This window comes from Manis pentadactyla, chromosome 10, assembly GCF_030020395.1.
Source record: "Manis pentadactyla isolate mManPen7 chromosome 10, mManPen7.hap1, whole genome shotgun sequence".
Classification (NCBI taxonomy): Eukaryota; Metazoa; Chordata; class Mammalia; order Pholidota; family Manidae; genus Manis; species Manis pentadactyla.
The window spans coordinates 67,157,493-67,178,183 of NC_080028.1; the positions used below are offsets into that span (position 1 = coordinate 67,157,493).

The window sequence follows — 20,691 nt, forward strand, 5'->3', positions numbered from 1 at the left end:
AGAAATCCTATGTTCTCTCTCATAACCTGGATTGTGTTCCCAAGTGTTCTGAAAGCATTCTCCATTAAAAACTTATTGTGTTGTAATCTTTTATATCTTTCTTTCCCTTGGGTATGAAGGTCTTAAGAGTAAAGAGTATATCTTCTAGGAGCTTAGAATGATGCTGGCTATTAAGCTCTTAATAAACAGATGGGAAAAATAATGAACACTGAAACAAAAAATCAACAGGACTTGTTGCCTGATAGCTTAACACTGATAAAGAGACAAAAAGAAGGAGACAAACTACTAAAATTTCAGTAGAAATGTGAAGAATACTACTTAAGAATATCATTCACTGCAGAGAATTGTCTGTGGCACATACATTTTCAGACACTTCTAAGTGAAATACTTTTAGAGCTTGCTTAAAATCTGCTTTATCTAAAAGTCCATTTCCTTCTTTGTCCATTTGTTGAAGGTATTTTCCAAATCCAGTCAAAATACGAACACCTCTATTACACAGCTGTTCTTTTAGCACATCTGTTTAGGAGAAGAGAGATGAAAAATAATTGTTCCTACGTACAAATGTATCAAAATTGCAATTGCCTTATAAGAAAATTAAAGTTGTTGTACCTAATATAAAGTATATGAATATGCAACCAGATTATATGTATGACTGACAAGACTTGAGAAAACTGTGCTTTTAGTAGTTAGATATAAAAATCACATATAAATATACCAGACCTATAGCACCCCTGTGTGGTGGAAAGTGTTATATATTTTAAATAGAGAAAAATCATGGTTATCTTCATCAACATGAAAAAAAATGTGACAAAATCTTAGCTTTAATTTTTCAGACTTCCTCTTCATCTATCAACCCCACATCTTTAATCTCTTTCCTCTTTCTTTGCTGTTACCAAGTGAATTACAAAACTGATGCCAGGAAGTCACTCAAAAATTGTCAGTTCAAAATATCTAAAATAGTTTGAAATCTTCAAATTGCAACTTATGTGTTAAATACCATCAAGGCTTTGGAGTGCTATCCTATCCTTGGGTTACTTAGAGTAACCTTCCTCCTAGGGCTCTATGAGAAGTCATGTCCTCAGGCCCCTGGCATTCTCCCCCTGCCACAGTGATTCCGGTTGGCAGTTGTGTCACCTTCACTTAAGGCAATATAGGTAAGTTTACTAAAGCAGTTATCCAATATAATACATTATAAGAAAAAAAAATGTCATAGGACAAAAAATATATTAGACATGAGAGAATGGAGAAAACCATTTATTAACAATGGCATCAAGAATATTTGAGAGTTCAAATACCAGTCCCAACAACTTTTAAATCTGTTTCTCACCTTCTTATTCACATATCATCTCTAAATGATAAATCAGAATTTATCAAAATATGTTATATTTTGATATTATATGTTAATTTCTGTGATTGTTTAATGCCTTCCTCCCTTCTTGAATATGAGATTCAACAAAAGAACTCTATTTGAGCCTACTAGTGGCAACAAAATTGAATTCTGGAAACAAAATTAGTAAAATGTTTTAGTGTCCAAAGTTTGCATATATTTCATTTATTATCCACAACAACTCTATAAAACAATAATCATCCCATTTTAGAATGAAAAAAAGAGGTACAAGAGATTTACACTGTGTCATATATCTACTGAATGGCAGAGTCCAAACCTGATTTCAGTTGCCAGTTGGAACATTTTTTTTATACCAGGCCACCATAAATCTCTTGAGGATATCATCTAATGCACAAGATAATTATTATATTACAAATATCACTTATATTTTACTCATTTCATGGATAAAACCCATACATCAAGCACTTTCTGAAATTCCTTAATTCATAAATCATACAATACTTGTTATTCAATCAGATAGCATCATTAAAGTAAGAGAAATCCTAAAAATATTTAAAAATATGTACACATATATATATAATTTATGTATATGTATACTATATATATGTATATACATACAATGATATAATATATATATTAACTTATAAAAAGATAGGCAGGAAATATAAATCAAGTACCATAAAACTAAGAAATGTCTGGAAAATACTGCTTTATTGCTTACAAAGAAAATGGTTGAAAATTAAAACTGAGCACATAATAATGATACATACCTTGAATGGCCTTTAAGACCAGCTTATCATTGGCTTCTTGATTAGTTGTATCATCCTCATGTTCCACAGAATCAGTTCTGCAATTTGCATGTTGACAGTGATAAAAATATATTGTTTTGCAATCTTGAACATGGAAACTCTAAACTCTTCCCTGATCTAGACTCAAACTCTCAAACATATTTGGAAGAGTGCCTAGAGATTAATCAAGTCCCTCCTGTGTTTGTTGCTTTACCCCCCTCCCAGGAAGGTTAAATATTCTAAATCAAGAGCAAAATGACTTTCACCTTTCAAGAACTATCTTTAGACATTATATTCATTTTTGTAGCTTTTGCAATGTTCTTTTAAAATATTTAATTAAGACTATTAAACTTAAAAGCAGCTTTAACTTTCAAACTACAAAATGTAAAAATGTTATTTGGAAAAGCCAAAATAGTTGCACTTACTTTGAGCAATACAATAAATGACAAAGAAACACTGACTTCCTTATAGCCAATTTATAGAATATGGCCTCTATGTACATTGGTATACTAATGTACATATGGCACATTAGTAAACCAATTATTGTCATTAGAATTTTATTTAGCATCAAGAAACACTCAGGAAGAATAGCATATATATATTCTGTGATTTATAAAACTCAAAATTCATTAAAATATTTTTTGATTTGTAGCTTTTTTTATTATTCCTATTATCAATCCATGAATGCTTATAGCTTTCATGAATTTTTTGATGAATGCTATAAGCATGTAGGACCAAGATATTATTTTTGTGCTAAAAAGAAAATAACAGTGAAAATGTGGGAAAAGTTGTTACAGTATTGTATTATATCTCATCTTTTAAAATGTATTACTTTGGTAGCATATGGTTAAAAAAAGTGTTATGGCACAGGCAAATTAATAAAGTACTTTTAACCAACATAAAATGGGACTTATTTTATCTTTTCCTGATATTAACTGTTCCCTCACATGGAGTGTATTTGAGTACAAGATAACACATAAAATAGACAAATATAGTTATGCTTTATTTTTTTTTAAATATAAGCTTTGACTAAAGTCAAAGTGCTTTGGGATAGAATCTCATGTTAAGATAATTTTAAAAAATAGTGTTTTCCCATACTTTCAAAATGACAAATGCATGTTTGACTTACTTGAGAGAATTCAGAGCTACCTGGTCAATATTTGTGATTCGAAGTGTAAGTAATGTGTTTTCTTTTATGCTTTCTGGAAGTCTGGGATGATCAGCACTCAAAAATGTCAAGTTTGCACCCTAAAGCAATTAACAAATGAATTATTTAGAGTTAGAAAATATATAAGAAGTAAAATACAACTAATAATAATATTAAATATTTAATTTTAATTATATGTAACATGGTACTTTTATACTGATAAAAATGTATATTTAGAAAATATTTAGAAACCACACACACTTGAGTAAAGAACACAGGGAAATTAAGGAACTGACTTCCCAATCAACCTCTCAATTAGAACAATCATAGATTTAACAATTCATGTGAAAAAATAAACCCAATTTTTTAATAAGAATCAGAGGAAGAAATGATGTTATTTCAATCAAAATTATGACATCCCTGAATACAGAAATAGAGCTATTGATTCACGAAATGATGTACTGCAAATTGATGAACTCTGATAGATTGATCACACTCTCTTTCATTTGGTCTTTTGTTGACAAACACTATATTAATGTTAAACTAATTTTAAACTAATTAGAGCATGAAAAAATTCCTATAAAAATCCTTAATCCAAACTTAGAAAATTGTTATTATTTTAATTTCTGAGTTGCTTAAATAAATATGGTCAAATATGGACAAATGCAGGATTAAAATAAGAGGCTTAATTATCTCTCTTGAAAATAAGGGAAGAGATTCCTCTTTCCTTTTTTCCTAGAGCATTTACTTTAGAATACTTGTACTTAAGTATAAGAAGTTCTCCATTCTTTGAAATGTATATAAATTCTCTTGAAATTGTTTTATTAAGCTATTATAGACACTATATGATATGTGTGCAGGGATATGCACATAGGCATGTACAGTGTATATACATATGCGTCTGCATAAGGGTTTATCTACACAGTCTGCCAGTGCATCTGGATCAACATATGCATATGTATGAATGAAGATATGTGGGCACACTTTCGTGTATGTGTGTCTATGGGCACATGTGCACATTTATATAAGTATATCTTAACAGCTGGCACTAAAATTTCTTTTATGGAGTATTTAGGAAATATCCTTAGTGGGACATATAGAAATGAAAAGATAAATTCCAGTAACATCTCGAAAGCAGAAGAGGGACCCACCTCCTCTCTCACACACACACACAAAAAGAAGGGTAAGGTTGAATATTTCTGCATAAAGAAATGGAAGATTATGGGGAGAAGCAAGAAGTAGAAAGAGCCAGAAAATAGAGAGGTGGGCCTTTACAACTAAAAATGTTTAACGGACATATTTTTAAGAATAAGAATAGATAATAATAAACTGTAAGTTGCTTATACTGCTGCAATATAAGGCTTTCTCCATATCCTCTTCAAAATGTCTGCCACGGAAGCATCACATATATGGTTTATGTGTGGCTTGCCTAAGTGCCTACCTTCCTCCTTCCCCCTTTGTTTCATTCCTTCCTTACTTCTTTCCTTCCTGTTTCTCCCCCTACCTTTATCTTTCTTTCTCAGAAATCATAAAAGGGAATAGAGTTCCACATCTGGTTCAATAAGGAACAGGGATAGTGAGAATAAATCATAAACTATACTGCATTATTGGAGACAGCAGCTCAGAGCTACAGGTATCTTATCCTGTTGTGAAACAGGAGCTAGAGCTGATTTTCTCTAGCTCTCAAGAGGCAGCCTGAAGTGACTTATGTATTGTGTATCAAATGACAGTTTAATATGTAATGCTTTCCCCTACTCCCAACTCCTCAGCTAACTAGTCACTTCATCTTTTTAGAGTCTATCCCCTGATGATTTTTTTTCTAATTAGCTTCAGAGCCACAGACACTTGCCTAATTCAGATTGCCATAACCTCCTTCCTAGATTAATACAATTCCATCAGTTCCATTTTACTGGTCTTCAGTCCATTCCTTGCATTGTAACTAGACAGATTTTTCTCAATCACAAATCTGATGTCATCTCCCCTCATTCTATCCACCTCTTATCTTTCAGTGACTCCCTAATATGTTTTAGATAACTCTTTAACATAAGGCTGCTTTTAATAAACTCTGAGTCATCTCTTGCCAACCCCCACCTTGAACTAGAGTTAAGACAGACTGAACTCCCTTTCCTTCCCCAAATCAGTCCTGTCTGTGTCTCCCATTAGAATGTAAACTCCACAAAAGCAGGGAGTGGATTTAACTTGCTCACAGTTCACTCTCCAATGCTTAGCCTATGAGTATGTTTGTTACTTGAATGATCACTGTGAATAATGCTGCATTTTAATTTTGAGATAACGTCAACGTATTAATTTAAAATTTAAGAGCATTAAACAAATTATAACATCACCTGTGATCTACCCAGTCTAGGGAATCCTTGTGATATAACATATGTCAGGAGTTGTGCAAGGTGGGGAAATCACAAGGAAGATAAACTATCAGATATATGATAGCTCCACAGTCCTAATGCCCCTCTGTATGGAGAAAAATGTGCATCCTCAGGAGATAAGACTGCATTAGGGGGTGTTACTCATGGTACCACTTACCCAGTGGTGGACTTGCAGAGCCTTTAAAAGTACCAAAGAGACAAGCTCTCTTGGTCTTATGGTGCAAACTGCAGGTGGGAGGGTGGGGAGAGGCAGTGTTACAGGAAATGAATGCTATACTTAGATTTAGACTCTCAGGATCTGGGCCTGAGAGGCAGAACCTCCTGGGACATATCAACCATTAGCCCTTCATACAAATGCCCCTGCTCAGGAAGGAAGACAGAAAATATACTGGCAGCTTGAAACCCTGCATCTCCAGTCCCACAGGGTCCCAACAAAATCCAACATCTGGTATTAAAATATTTGCCCACATACACACATAACTTACAATATAAAAATCACCAAGCTGGTATTGTTTTCCTTTTCTTCGTCCATGCTGATGACTATAAACATGTTTTTGAATAAAAGGAAGCACAGTTGTTCTAGAAGTAGAATGACAAAAATATGAAGTTATTAGCTTCTCTCAGAAGTAATGATCTTGAAAGTTATAACAATGTCTTATAGCATACCTGTTTTTCCCAAACTGCCGGTATTCATAAACTGTAAGGGACTGGTCATGAATAAAAAAGAACCCAATCAGTTCTCTGCAAGCATCACGTCCATTTCTAGAAAAATAGATTAATGTCACAGACTTTCAAATGGGAAAATTTTCAAATTAAATAATAAACTACAATTGTGCATGTCAGAGAGGGATGGCATAAATCCCTTGAATGTATGGCAATGAGCAAGGGCTATAGGAAGCCACAGGGAAAACATGGCACAGCTTGCTCAAGTGCCAATTTAAGTAAGATTTGGATGCAGAAAAAAGCTTTATCTTACAGTGATATGAATATATTACAATGCATCTTACTAATTATGCATAGTCTTTTAAGATAAAAGGCAGGTCTTTAAAAATGTTGAGCTTGCAAGAAGGCACTCAAAGATATACAGTAATTACGTTTGTCATAGAAAGTTTCAAATCACTGAACAAACATGGTAATTTTTAAAAACTTGCTTTACCTTTAATATGCACAAAGAACATCAGCATTATGTATTACTGAAAGTTTATAAGACTGAGATAACAGATTTAAGAATCACCCTCATTGCTTTACTGCATTTATCAACAATCTACTGTTAATTTAAGCCATTAAAGTAAAATTTAAAAAAGCAGCTTACCCAAAGGTTGATTTTTAATTGGTTTACAATTTTCTAGGAGTAATACATCTCTTTAAAAGATTCACTTCTTTGTTTAGTTTTGAAAGATGTCTTAAATTCACTTTTTAAATGACTTCTAATTGAAAATTTTTTCTTATAGGTGCATACTTCCCATCATTTTTGTAATGAATCAACAAATTCATTCTAAATTAACATTTTTCACTTAAATGTGATAAATTTAACTAATCTCAGTATTGCTATTTCTATTTGAAGAGGGAATACCTTCTTAGAATCACAAGTTTAAGAAGTTTAATATAAAGACAATTACCTTGATATGATCCTACCATCAAATTGTACTTTATAAGAAAGCATATTTTCAGTTAATGTTGAATGGGTTCTTATCCTGTTAAGAAATACATTTGTCAATAATTATTTTAAAGTTACCTACATTTGATGTAAATGATGACAATATAAAAAAAATTGTTAATTGTTTTAAAATGCTCAGGATGAATAAAGATGAAGTTATAAACCTTTTTCTTTCAGATCGCTAATTGTAGCAGACACAGAAGAAATAACCCTGAGATACAGTACATAATATATGTTAGAACATAGAGTATCAAGTGCCATGAAGGTAAACGTTGAACAGAGATAACACGTCCCGCAGTGCTGCAGTGCTGCCCAACAGCCGAGGCCAGCCCTCTTCTCCTTTGACCACCCTCTTCTTCCTGGACCACCACAATTTGCTTTCTTAGCCTCTTTCCATTAAAGGTGGCTAAGGGACCCAGTCCTGCCAATAAGCATACAGGAAAAACTGTCTTTTGTCCTGACAGGGTGGTATGGGAGAGTCGCTGTGCGTGGCCAGAGCAGGGGTGTGTTGCTGGGAGAGCAGCCGCCGCAGTCAGCAGGCGGCTGTGTCCGGGAGACCAGCGAGATCTCCAGGAAACCAGCCCAGAGCTGTGCCGTCACCGAGCCACTGGGCTAAACACAACAGCTGCTCACCTGCAGGCAGCTGGTTAAATAAGAAAAATAAATCCTGAGTTGTTTAAGCCATTATTAGTCCGGTGTTCAGTTACGGGTAGCTGAAGCATTGCTTATGCAAAACAGAACAGCGGGAAAGAATGCTGGTAATAGCCTTGGTATCAGTCTAGCTATGAGACCTCAAATCACTTCATCTTTAGAGTCTTCAGATAATAACTTTATAAAGACTGCCAGTCCAAAAATTCCACTTCATAATATGAAGCAAGACCCAAATATGCACACTTTGGCACTCTTTCACTACTAATTTCCTTTATATTAAATCTGAAGTGTCAGCGACATACTTTAGTTCCTTTCCTAAATAATTTTATGAGATTCCCATAAAACTTCAGGTACAATGAAATTGCAGTACTGTATAAATAGTAAGTAAATGTGTGGGACACTGAGATCTTGAAAAGTTACATCTCTATAAAAGCTATGGTCTCTATCAAAGGGAAGCAGGATACAGCAAACGAAAGCCTGCAGACCAAATAAGAGTTAGTGAATACAGAGTGGAGCCCTGAAAGCTTAGTGATCTCAATTCAGTTTAATCCACTAGTATTAATGGATTTAATGTGTTTACTGAATGCCCACTATGTGCCTGAAACTATTGTAAATGCTGAGAAAATAGCAGCAATAACAGCGACTATTTATTGAGAACTTCTTAGACACTAGTCATTGTTAAAGATCACTTTAATGTGTGCTGGTTCATTTAATGCTTGCAATAACTCTATGAAATAAGTACTATTATCCCCATTTTACAAATAAATTTTACAGAGTCCCAGAGAGAGGTTAAGTTAATGGCCTAAGGACATACAGATAGTGCACAGCAAAACCAGAAAAAACCTTGCTCATAACCATTACATTATATTCCTCTCAAAGGTGAATAGAACTCAGTTTAACAGTGAAAGGTTGAAATAATAGCTTCAAGGAGTCTAGAGTCTTCTTGGAAAGATAAAAGAAGTAAATAGGCATTTAAATCATAAAATGGAAAGTTCCATGTTGGGGTTTTAGGTATCAAATAAGTAGCACCAATACTTCTCTCTATTCAAGTTCTCAACCAATATAGAAATAAAGGCATCAGGCAAAGGGAAGACCAAAATATGAATTTTATTATTGATAAAGCTGTTGGAAACTATGGCTCAGGAACACAGAAACAATAAGCTAAGTCCTTAAAACTAGAATTAAATAGCCTAACCCACTCATTCCCACTGGGGAGTGACCCCATAAAACTTAATGCATAGGGCAGAATGTGTACTTCTACAGGAGGCTGACTCCCCAGGGAGAGAGAGGAAGGGCTGTATTCTGTGTGCCAATTCCTGCTCCTGACTCTGTGGAGCAGAATCCGCTCCTCCTCCTCTGGGAAGAATGACTAGGAGGGGTGAAGTCCATACATTTAATCATTCTAATCATAATTTAAAAATCATGGGAGTTTTTCATGGAACTAGACTAACTAAATATAAAATTTTTATTGAAGAGGAAAGGGCCTAGTATGCCAAGATAATGTGGAAGATAAACAAGCCATAGGTATTTAATATAAACAATACTAATTAAGACAGGATAAAATTGGTGTAGGTATACACAACAGGTAGAAGAGCCTGAAGAAAAAGCCTAGAAACCAACCAGGCATGTAGATAACTTGGTATACGACATAAATGGCATTACAGGTCAGAGGGATAATGAGTCTGTGGTAGGCAGAGATTTCTTAAAGATGATACAGAGGACACTAACAATAAATGAAAGATTAATAAATAGGTTTGTATGAAAATTAGGAACTCCTGTTTATCAAAAAGCATAATCAAGAGAATTAAAAAGTGACTACACAGTAGGAAATGATATATCTAACAAATATCAGTGAAAGAGGACTTGTAACTAGAAAATACAAGTTTCACAAATCAGTATGAAAAAGATAACTCAACAGACTTGAACAGAAATTTGGTATAAGAGTATTTCTAGATGGCCGCATACATATATAAAATTGCTAAACACCATCAGTCTCCACTGAAATGTAAATTAAAATCACCAGTACAAAATGAGAGCTAAATGAAAAATAAGAACTAAAATGAAAAATACAGACAACAACAAGCCCTGGCAAAGATATGGTGCAACTCTTACTGCTACTGGCAGGAGTGTTATTTACAACAACCACTTTGGAAAACTACTTGGCAGTCTTTTTTAAAGTTAAACATATGCACACTACATAGTCTAGTGATTCCACTTTTAAGTATGTAGTGAGCAGAAGTGAGTACAAAGGTTCACCAAAAGACACACACAAAAGTTCATGGCAGCACTACTCATAAACAGCCAAATGTCCACTGACATCTGGGAATGAATACATTGTGGTGTATCTATACAATACTGAACAGCAATGAGAATAAAGGGTGACTACAAGTAACAACATAGATAAAATTCACAAACATAATGTTAAGAAGTCAGATACAGATTTTAAATTTTGTGATTTCATATAAGGTTATAATCAGGCAGTTCATGATAGAGAGGTTAACCTGGCATGGCAAAGAAAGTGAGTAGTAACTGGGAGGCAACACCAAGGGGGCTTCTGGGGTACTGGTAATGTTCTATTTTTTGACCTAGAAACTTGGTACATGAGTATTGGTTAGTTTGTGAAAATCCCTATACTATATACTTACACTGTGTACATTACACTTCGTGAATGTACATTTTATTTCAATGAAAGTTTACTTTAAAAAAGAGAGGTAGCTGTATGATGGCCCTCCAAGGATGTTCACGCCCTAAAGCTCAGAACATGTAAATACGTTCACCTGTGTGATACCATAAAAGGGACTTGGCATATATAATGAAACTGAGGGACTTGAGATAAGGAGGTTATCTGGGATTATCCAGGTAGGTTCAGTACAATCATAAGTGTCTTCATAAAAAGCAAAGGGTTATGTGACCGTTGGAGTGTCAGAGTAATATAACAGAAAGACTTGACCAGCCATTGCTGGCTTAAAAGATGCAAAAGGCCAGGAGATGGACCCTCCCCTGAATCCTCCAGAAAGAATGTAGCCCTGTCAACACCCCGATTTTAGACTTCTGGCCTCCAAAACTGGAAAAGAATAAATTTATGTTGTTTTAATTTGTTGGTGGCAATTTGTTACAGCAGCAGTAGGAAATTAACACAAGGTATCTGCAAATGCTTAAAGATACGAAAACAAAGGCTTCCAGAAAATAGGAATGAGACTGCGAGATAAAAGTTCTAAGTACAGTCTACAGTAGCCTGAAAACATAAAAGAACTGCTGCAGGAACTCGTGGATTTTCTTCATCTGTTAGAGGTGAGGCTAGAGGTCAGCTGCCAGGGAAGTTGTTGAGAGATCCGAGGGGACTGCACAAAAAAACCGTGAAGCATATGCCGGCCCCTAGCTTTTGTAAGCTACAAATTAAGTGCAAAACAACAACAATAATAACTTTTAAACAATACTAATTTTGAGTATATCAATGAGTATATCAATTGCGTATATCAATACTGTGCACATACAAATGTTTCAGTTACTATTATATTCATATTTACATGTATTATCTCCTCGGGTTGTGGCTATTATTCCTAAATCACAAATAGAAAATGCGAAGGGCAAAGAGAGCAAGGTAATGCCCCATTACCCTAAATTGGCAGAACTAGGGGCTGAACTCCAAAAATTCCACATCCTGTTATCTAAAAAAAGGCAAAAACAAGCAAAAAACAACAAAAACATTCAGTTCAAAATAAAGTACATTAAAAAAAATAAATTTACAATATACTACAACTTCACTTTATATAATTAAAACCATACTTTGTTTCATGTAGTGTTCTTTTCCTAAATCGAAGAGATGCCATCTTTGAATCTGGACGGATATGAGCACTTTCTTGTTTCTCAATGATTAAATTTTGTTCTGGATCACTGATTACAGCCCTATACAGGAAAATACAAAGCCTGACAATTAAATGTGATAATGCATAGCTCTAGTATTAACATATTTATAAGCAGCTGGAAAAGCTCATATATAAATGAAAATTTACACTATTGTCAGAATTATATTTTTAGAGGTATTAGATGAAAAAATTCAGTAATTAAAAAATATCATAATAAAGTAATGTGCTTGCCTATCTCTTTTTACATAAGTGCAATCTAAACATAAATTGAAATTTCTGAAAGAACTCAGAGCCTCATGTCTTCCTCTTACTATTCTTTAAACAAACAGACACTGTGCTAGTAACTTCTGAATAAAGATAAGAATCAAAGTAAGCAAGCAGCCTTACAGATTTCTGGGGAAAAGCATTCCAAGCAGAGGGGAAAATAAGTGCAAAGTACCTGACTCAGGAGTGAGCCTGGCATGTTTCAGAGTGAGAGGAAAGTTGAATGGCTGGAGGAGAGAAGATGAAAGAAATAAGTAGGAAAAGGTGTCCAAGGTCTAATGGTGGGCAGGATCATGTAGGGCTTGGGAAGACTGTATTATTGGCACCAATTTTTCAGCACACCTGGTCCACATCCCTGCCTGACCTCATTAATAGGTGTAGTCTACTCTTCACCCTTTGGCTTTGAGCTTAGCTATCTGACTTGCCTTGGCCAATTACGAATCACTGGGCCTCTGCTGATCTCAACTGAACTAACTCTCGCAAGTGTAGGTTGGCTGGGAATCTGCTCATCTAGGATGATCTAGTCTGAGTGGCTCTGCTGCATTTGTAGAGGTATCTTCTTCTTGAGACCAGTGGGTTGTCCAAGCTGTGTTATTCTCACAAAGATGGCAGAAGCACAAAAAGGCAGAACAAAACACAGGAGGTTTCTTAAGGCCTAAACTCACAACTGAGATCATTGCTTTTGCTAATATATAACCTGCCAAAGTAAGTAAAAAATAAGAACCACTCAGCCAAGCCTCGCCTGGACAGCTGGCCTGAAGACACATGAGCTCTAATTAATGATTGTTTAGGTTTGTGGTGATATATAACTAATACATAGGTCTTTCAGCTTTTACTCTGAGTTGGGAAATTACTAGAGGGTTTGAGCTGGCTTGCTTTTTAATAGACTTGCTCTGGCTTCCAGGTTGATAAATTAACCAATGAGGAGCAAACAAAGACACAATGAGTTAAATTAGAAAGTGACTGAAATAATCCAGGAGACAGAAGATAATAGTGTGAACAAGGATGGTGGCAGAAGAAGTATCTTGATGGTACAACTTATCCTATGCCGATAAACTGGATATAGGATTTGAGAGAAAGAGGCAGATCAAAGAGAAGGAGAGTCATCACCAAGATTTTAGGCTTAAATTAAATTGAAGGGGAATGGAGTTGCCCTGGAGGAAAATTAAAGACGATTTTGTCATGAGGGGAAGGAAGGGAAGAAGTTTCAGGATCCCAGATTGTAAAATGTTACACTGGAATCTTAGACTAGGGAAACATTAGTGTATAGATGGTTTTTAAAGGCATGATGCTGAATGAAATCACTTATGAAGTAAATGTAGACAGTCTAATTGAACACTGTATACTTCCACGTATAAAGACTGGGGAAATTAAGAGGAACCAGGAAAAGAGACTAAGGAGTAGAAAGGAGGAGGGGAGCCAGCAAATATGCTGGGGAGGAAGACAAGTGGAAAAATAAAAGAAAGTTTTCAATGGAGACAGGGCTGCTGATGCGTCAAGTAAACACAAACTGAAAAATCACCATTAGCTGAAGAGAAGTTGTGAGGGCATGGTGGGGGTGAAAAGATAAAGTGGGATACACTGATGACTGTAAGTATAATTATTCCAAAAAATTTACAGAAAATCATGCATATCATTCTCTCTCTCTGCCACCTAACAGTATTTTTTGCAAAGTTAAACTTGTCTTACTTCTTCCTTGAAGACTTCCTAGACTATTCTAACCTCTTCTGAAATCCTACAGTATTTACATTTGTCATGTAATTTAGCAAAGCTTTATATATTAAATATTAAAACTTTATATAGTTTTCTAAGATTTATGAAACTTTATATAAGGTTTTAAAATTCTTGACAATTAGTCCCACACTTCTCAAACTGTATACGAAGTCGCTCTGGAACCACAGGGAACACACAGGGACACTGCAGGATGTTTTAATTTTTGAGGAAAACAGTGATACTCAATATTTGTTGGATACCATACAAACTACTAGCTCAAGGTAATTCACAGTTTCAATAAGAATCACTACATGTGTTCAGTAATGTCACATCTTTGCAGAGCTGGGTTTTCTACAGTTGTTATGATAAAAAGTAAGTGCCATGTGGAATAGGAAGTGAGGGTGGCAGCATTCTAGGTGATTCTGAGGTTTCACAGATTCTGCAGCTCCTAAGAGGTACATATATCTTGTTAGTAATTGTGACTATTTAAGAATTAAATAAAAATATTTTTTCTTTCCATTTGTGTGTATTATCTTTTCAAATGGTCATTAAATTTTTGGGAAGCAAATACTTATTAAGTTGTTTAGACAAAAATGCTTAATAAATATTACTAAAAAATACTCCTATTGACCTAGGAAAATCACTAAAACACTGTGAGTGCAGTAAATAGAGAAAGTTTGGGAACCTCTGAGTTAGCTGCTTGCTGACTGACCAAGGATATGGGTGTCATTCATAAAAAAGAAATTTAATGAAAATTTTCTGAACTGATTTCTATTACCAGTTATTCTCACCTAGATAAGTTGTCTATCATCACTTGTTCTTCAACAGTCTGTTTCTTCTTCTGTGCAGTCACAATTTCCTGAGAAAATAGAGAGTATGTCATTGTTCATAAGGCAGAATAATACAATAGTGAACACATGAGCCCTAAAACATAAACATTTCTTATATCCATCATTACTACATTTAAATTCCAACTACGTAATGTAAAAGCACCATTTGTTTTCTAAAAAGTAATGCACTTAAATTTCAGTAGAAATCATCACAGATTTCCACAAGCTACCTTTGCATTTTACGGAGTCAGAATAAAGGAGGAAGAGACTATAACATTTATCCCCTTGAGAGATGCACAGCAAAAGGCATTCTTAGCCTGCTCCAGAATGAATATCAACAAGCACACAGTTTGATCTACAGCTATTCACAGTAGATGAGGCAGAAACGGAATTTGAATCATTCAGACATATATCAGAAATCAAAACAAAAATGCCTCCTGTCATTAAAATTACAATAATGTTTTTTGTGCATATGCTTCAGTAATAATACTTGATCAGCTTTTCTTAGTAACTGGTTTGACTGAACTGTCTTCACACTATTTTTCACTCTTCCAACCCATCTGAAAGTATTTTTACTACATTTTAGGTCATATCGAATTGGAAGATGTGCACTCAATTCCACTGAGATAGTCATACAATTATAATCACTAAAATGTTTCTTTTTTGAAGAGTAAATAAAAAATTAAGAAGTGAAAATAAAGCTTGTTCTATTTTTGGAATGAAAATTCCTGTCATCCCCACTGAAATCAAGTAAGGTAATATAGCTTGACAGGGGTTTGTAACCTTAGGAGAGTGCTCTGTTTGAAACTGACACAAAATTCAAATAAGAATGACAAAGAGCGTATCACAGAAACAAAAAGCAGAAACTCAAAGAAACCTGGAAAAGTTAGGTACACTTAATTAAATATTAGTCTATAAATGAATTTAGTTGCTTTGTTTGGTAGAAATTTAAGATATATAGTTTACACACCCAAATATGCCCCATATAAAGTTCATATCATTGAATACATAACTTCATCTTGTGTTCTCTAAGCTCCTGCAATCGTATAATGATTTTTATTTAGTAATAAATTAAAACAGCAATTAAAAAGCCAGAAAAATTGTATGACTTACAAGTAAAGTAAGTATATTTGTTAGCTTAAGAATGATTTAGAAAGTGGACACTGACTAAAACATGAAATTATAAAGAGAAAAGATCTACATCAGCCAGAACACAAATGTAAAACACATAAGCAAGCAAAAGAGGTGTGATAAGCATCAGAGATCCCAGGCAGAAACCCCACCTTGAGCGCTGACATTTATGATGGCTTATACTTTGTAGGAAAGGTTATAACCACTCTCAGGCATATTAATTTAGAAGACTGTATAAACATAAAGCAAATTAGAAGCAGAAGTCACACTGCTGCAAAGGAGCTTGTAACACTGAAAATCATAAGCAAACCAGAAAAGATGAACATAAAAAACATAGGTTCACTGCTTCTGTTATTCAGTTAAGTTGTTAAAAATTAAAACAATTCTACGTACATTTAAAAAATAAATTGTTACTAATTTCAAATGCATTCTAAGTTTACTCCCATAACCATTTCCTTGGGAAAAAACAAGATAAATGAGTGTTAACACAGTAACATAAAATGTTCTTGATGGTGAATGTGATATATTGCCACTAAGAAAATAAATATAAAGAAAAAAATCTACTACACCCAGATGACTTTGAATTATATTAAGATCATTATTACTCAGTGGGCCATAAGTATTGGTAACATTTATTTCAAATACAAGTTCAGGACTTTATCAAAATGAGCCTTATTAAGGGGGACTTTTGCCTTATAAAGTAGCTTTTTGATTTTTAGGATAATCCTGGTGATACTCCTTATTCTATAAACATAAATATCTAAACAATAATAGGCATGGAAAACAATGTATATGTGATTTTAGTAAAAGAACTGTAACAAGTTACCAACTTGGGACATCCACAGAACATTTAGTCCACCTGGTCCAGAGACTGGTTACACACTGCTGTCAATTGAGAATGTCCTGATAATGGATGACTGACATCCAAATAAAATATATACTGAGTTTCTCCTCAATGAGATAACGATAACCTAACTAGCTAAACCCATGTTGTTTTATTATTATGTAGGCTATCTAAACCAGAGTTTTCCCAATTTTTGAGCCCCATACACTGGTACTCCATCAATCCAGTAGAGGGGTGCCTAAGATATTAGTCACCGGGGAGTGTCTGGTATGGCCAGTGGACTCCAACTTCAAGCAGTGTGGTCTTACCCAACAACATCAAAGAAATGTTATTATTATCTATATGTACCAAAACCGATCTAAGCTATCTATACTCATCAACAATTTAATTGATTTTGTAAAAGATATAATTTAAAGTTAATATTGAAAGTTTAGAGTTTTGCTTCCTTTTCTTAAAAAAATAAAATAAAATTACTTTATACCTGCCCTTTTCCTTAATTGGCCTGAATTTCTATAGTTTTGTTAACTTATGATTTTTCAAAAAAATAACCGGGCTATTTACTGTGGAGGGAAGAGCAATGTCAAATATACCCACCGATATAAACAGCAGCCAATTAACATTTTAAAAAGTATAAACTAAATTTTTACAAACTCTCAAAGATTCAAGACAATTTTTCCAAAGTAAATATACCAAACATCAGTCATTGTTAAAATGAGGACTCAATTGCATATTAATGAATATTCACCTCAGACCAACTTCAGTGGTTGCAATTATTTTTTCAATTACAAGTCTGTAAAATGCTGGAGGGCAGATTATCTTAAAAGCTTTCAAAACTACTGAAAACTTACAGCTTCAGATTTTCTTGTTCTCCATGGTGCCCTGTAAGTATTGTCTGCATAACCCTGCTGTAAGAGGGCTTTTCTATCCAGAGTTGTAAGTTCATCCATGATGGCTTCTTCACCTTGTACACACTATACATGAAAGCAATAAATGAATTCTCATATGTTTACTCAGAATATTTGTTTTAAATGAAATAAAGTCTGAAATAACCACTAACACATTAGTGGTTATTTGTGTAAGGGTTAATAGTATAGGGTCTGACAATCGATTGTATGTTTGAATCCAGCTCTTCTAAATTTCTAGCTAGATGACCTCTGTGCTTTCATTTATTCTTATTAATAAGAGTAGCTACACACACACACACACACACACACACACACACACACATACATTTGTACACACACACACAAAGATTAAATGAGATGACACATGTCAAACACTTCTAAAAGTATCTGACATACAGTAAGCATTAAATAAAAGGTGGCAATTATTATAACTATTATTGTCCATTAGAGTCTTTGTAAAGTTAATAAATGTGAGCACGTCCACTCCTTTTAAAATTAAATTTGGAAGTAAAGTACTAAAATACGGGTGTACCTTTTGAGGTAAAGGATCTTTTGGGATCCTAAAGAGAGAAAACTAGATTTTTCTCTGAATATAAAATGAGTTATATTACCTTAACAACAACACAACTGTCCCAGTAGGATAGCAACTGTCAAAATTGTAAGAGTTAAAAGGTTTTTCCTGCAGTTTGTTCTTACTTTAGATCTTCCTTGAAAGATTACACTCCATTTTCAAACTCTACTCTGTCTTCATGACCTTTGATTGCTACACAAAATTTTTTATTATACATTCATGATTTGTTCCTGCTTCTCCTGCTACAAGTTCCATCAGGCAAAAACTTTGTCATTTTTATTGCAATGTCCCTGGTGCCAGACCAGGACGACACATAGAGAGCACTTGATAAATATTTACTCAATGAATAATGAATCTTGTTTTAGTATTAATTATTGGAAAATCAATTTATGAAGATAGTTTATAATTTATTTACCCAATAATATATTTGTTTTACTTATATAATGATTTATTTTAACAGGCACCAAAAGACATTTAGCATTACATTATGCAAATTAAGCAGACCAAATGAACAGATGTGTTTGAGTATAAGCAAAGTATTATGTTTATGTTGGAAGAAACTTTCAAAAGCATTTTATTCGTTTTGGCTTGTTTATAATCTTTTACAAAAGGGAAAGAGTAACATATCCACTTGGTATCTCAAATTTAACCTCCTCAAACCAGACTTCCTGATGTTCTCCACCCTTCCAATTGCTCAGGCCAAAAACCTTAGTCATTCGTCATCTTCCCTATCTCTCAAGTCTACAACCAATCCAGCAGCAAACATTCCCAGTCCTGCCCCACAAAACGATCTAGAGTCTGGCTGTCCATCAGGACCACTCTTATCCAAATCTGCTGTTACCACCTTATCACTTGTCTGGACTGCTGCAATAGCTTCCTCAAAACTCCTGCTTCCATCCTCATCCTATTCTCAATAAAAGCCTCTCAACAGAACAATGTAGCTTTCTGCCTCGGAGTAAAAGGCAAAGTCCTTATGTGGTCTACAAGGCCTTCCTGACCTGCCTCCCCACCCATGAACTCTGACCAATCTCCTCTCTCTCTCCTGTGCTCTTCCTCCCTCAACCACACTGTCCTTGGAATTTTTTAAACACTTCATGCCTATTCTTACTTTATGACCCTTTGAGTTTACCCTAACTGACTTGCTTCTCAACCCCTTTCAGATGTTTGTGTGCTAAAATGCTACCTCATGGGGAAGATCTTCCCTGGTAATCCTGTACAAACGGCAACCCAACCTCAACCCCTGGCCTTCCCAGCTCCCTTCCAGACACAGCCTTTATCACCATCTGTCATACTAGATGGGTTGATTGATGATTCATTCACTGATTCTTTTTCTTGCTAACTCCTTCCATTATAATATGGGCTCTGTAAGGACAGAAATTTTTGCCTATTTTACTCACTGACTACCCCTAGTACCTTGCATATAGTTAAATATTCAACAAGTATTTGTTGGAAGAATAAACAATGAATTGATCATTTCCAAATGATTATTTCTAAATGATTAGGGTGGACATTTCTAAAACAAAAAGGTGTTTTTCCTATTTATAGAGTTGGTGAAAAAAAATGTATCTGGAATAATTAATAAGTACAATTAGGGTATTAAGATTATTTTCTGTAAAATTGAAGTTTAATGATCTCCATGCTTTATTAAAGATCTTGTATTATATATATTTGTATATATAATTTTACATCTTTGGTAGTAAAACAATTTGGTAGGAGATTCATCACCTTTTCATATTAATGGAAGGAAAACTCAGCAAAGGAAATTTGCTATTAGAATCAAGCAGAATGGAACTTTTATTTTACTGTTTGATTTATTACCAGTTACTGTTTGACTTACTGTCCTAGATCCTATATATATATCTATCTTTAGCTTTTCTTTATAAATAAAGAGAATAAATTTACATGTTGTTCCCTTCTTTAAAGAAGGGCTCACATTTCCAATATTAGGATCTCCTTTACTCCCCAAAATTGCTTCTCTAGTATTAATTAATATAATTGTAATAAGACTTACTAACAGGCCATTTATACAGCAGTGTTGATTCTCATAATGGTATACATTAAAAAGACATCCAATAAGGTGCTTGAACCCTTAAGTATAAGATTACATGTAAAACCAGTGCTTTTTTGTGACTACGAAGAACATATTAATAATTTTATACATTTAAATGTGGGTTAAAAAATAAAAAAAATAAAAACTGCATCTTTTCCTGACGAAGATATATATATGTACATATTGTTTTATATAAAATATTTCTTTATTCTATGTAAATATTTACCAATCATATGGGAAGATGCAAACAAAATTTGTTCCTCTCTTAAATTAAAAGTCCTCATTTGAACTTGTCTTTAAGGCAATCAAAGTTTTGCTTTAAGGTATTTTGAACTATTTTTATGCAGCAAATAAAGCATGTGTTACTGAAGCCTTCATTCTTTTTTCAAACATTATTGCAGTGATATAAATATCAGATGGCAGATCCTACACATAATACATGGCCAGATGCTAAAGGGTTATGAAATTATTCTGCCTACTATTATAGATACTAGATTATTATATTTGTGTGCATATGTTTAGATCTGCAATATTTGTTTTAA

General features: G+C 34.1%; 1 protein-coding gene across 2 annotated transcripts in view; it reads right to left on the minus strand.

The window, feature by feature from the left end:
* Positions 1 to 20,691, minus strand: part of CAPS2 (calcyphosine 2) — a 40,578-nt gene that overhangs the window by 10,235 nt on the left and 9,652 nt on the right. For both annotated transcript variants that reach the window (XM_036930833.2, XM_036930834.2), the window contains exons 7-15: positions 17,472 to 17,594; positions 14,610 to 14,677; positions 11,762 to 11,881; positions 7,287 to 7,361; positions 6,334 to 6,429; positions 6,153 to 6,246; positions 3,266 to 3,384; positions 2,119 to 2,195; positions 362 to 516 (exon numbers count right to left, since the gene is read on the minus strand). In XM_036930833.2, coding sequence (XP_036786728.2) covers positions 362 to 516; positions 2,119 to 2,195; positions 3,266 to 3,384; positions 6,153 to 6,246; positions 6,334 to 6,429; positions 7,287 to 7,361; positions 11,762 to 11,881; positions 14,610 to 14,677; positions 17,472 to 17,594 — 927 coding nt within the window. The remainder of the gene's footprint in view (positions 1 to 361; positions 517 to 2,118; positions 2,196 to 3,265; positions 3,385 to 6,152; positions 6,247 to 6,333; positions 6,430 to 7,286; positions 7,362 to 11,761; positions 11,882 to 14,609; positions 14,678 to 17,471; positions 17,595 to 20,691) is intronic.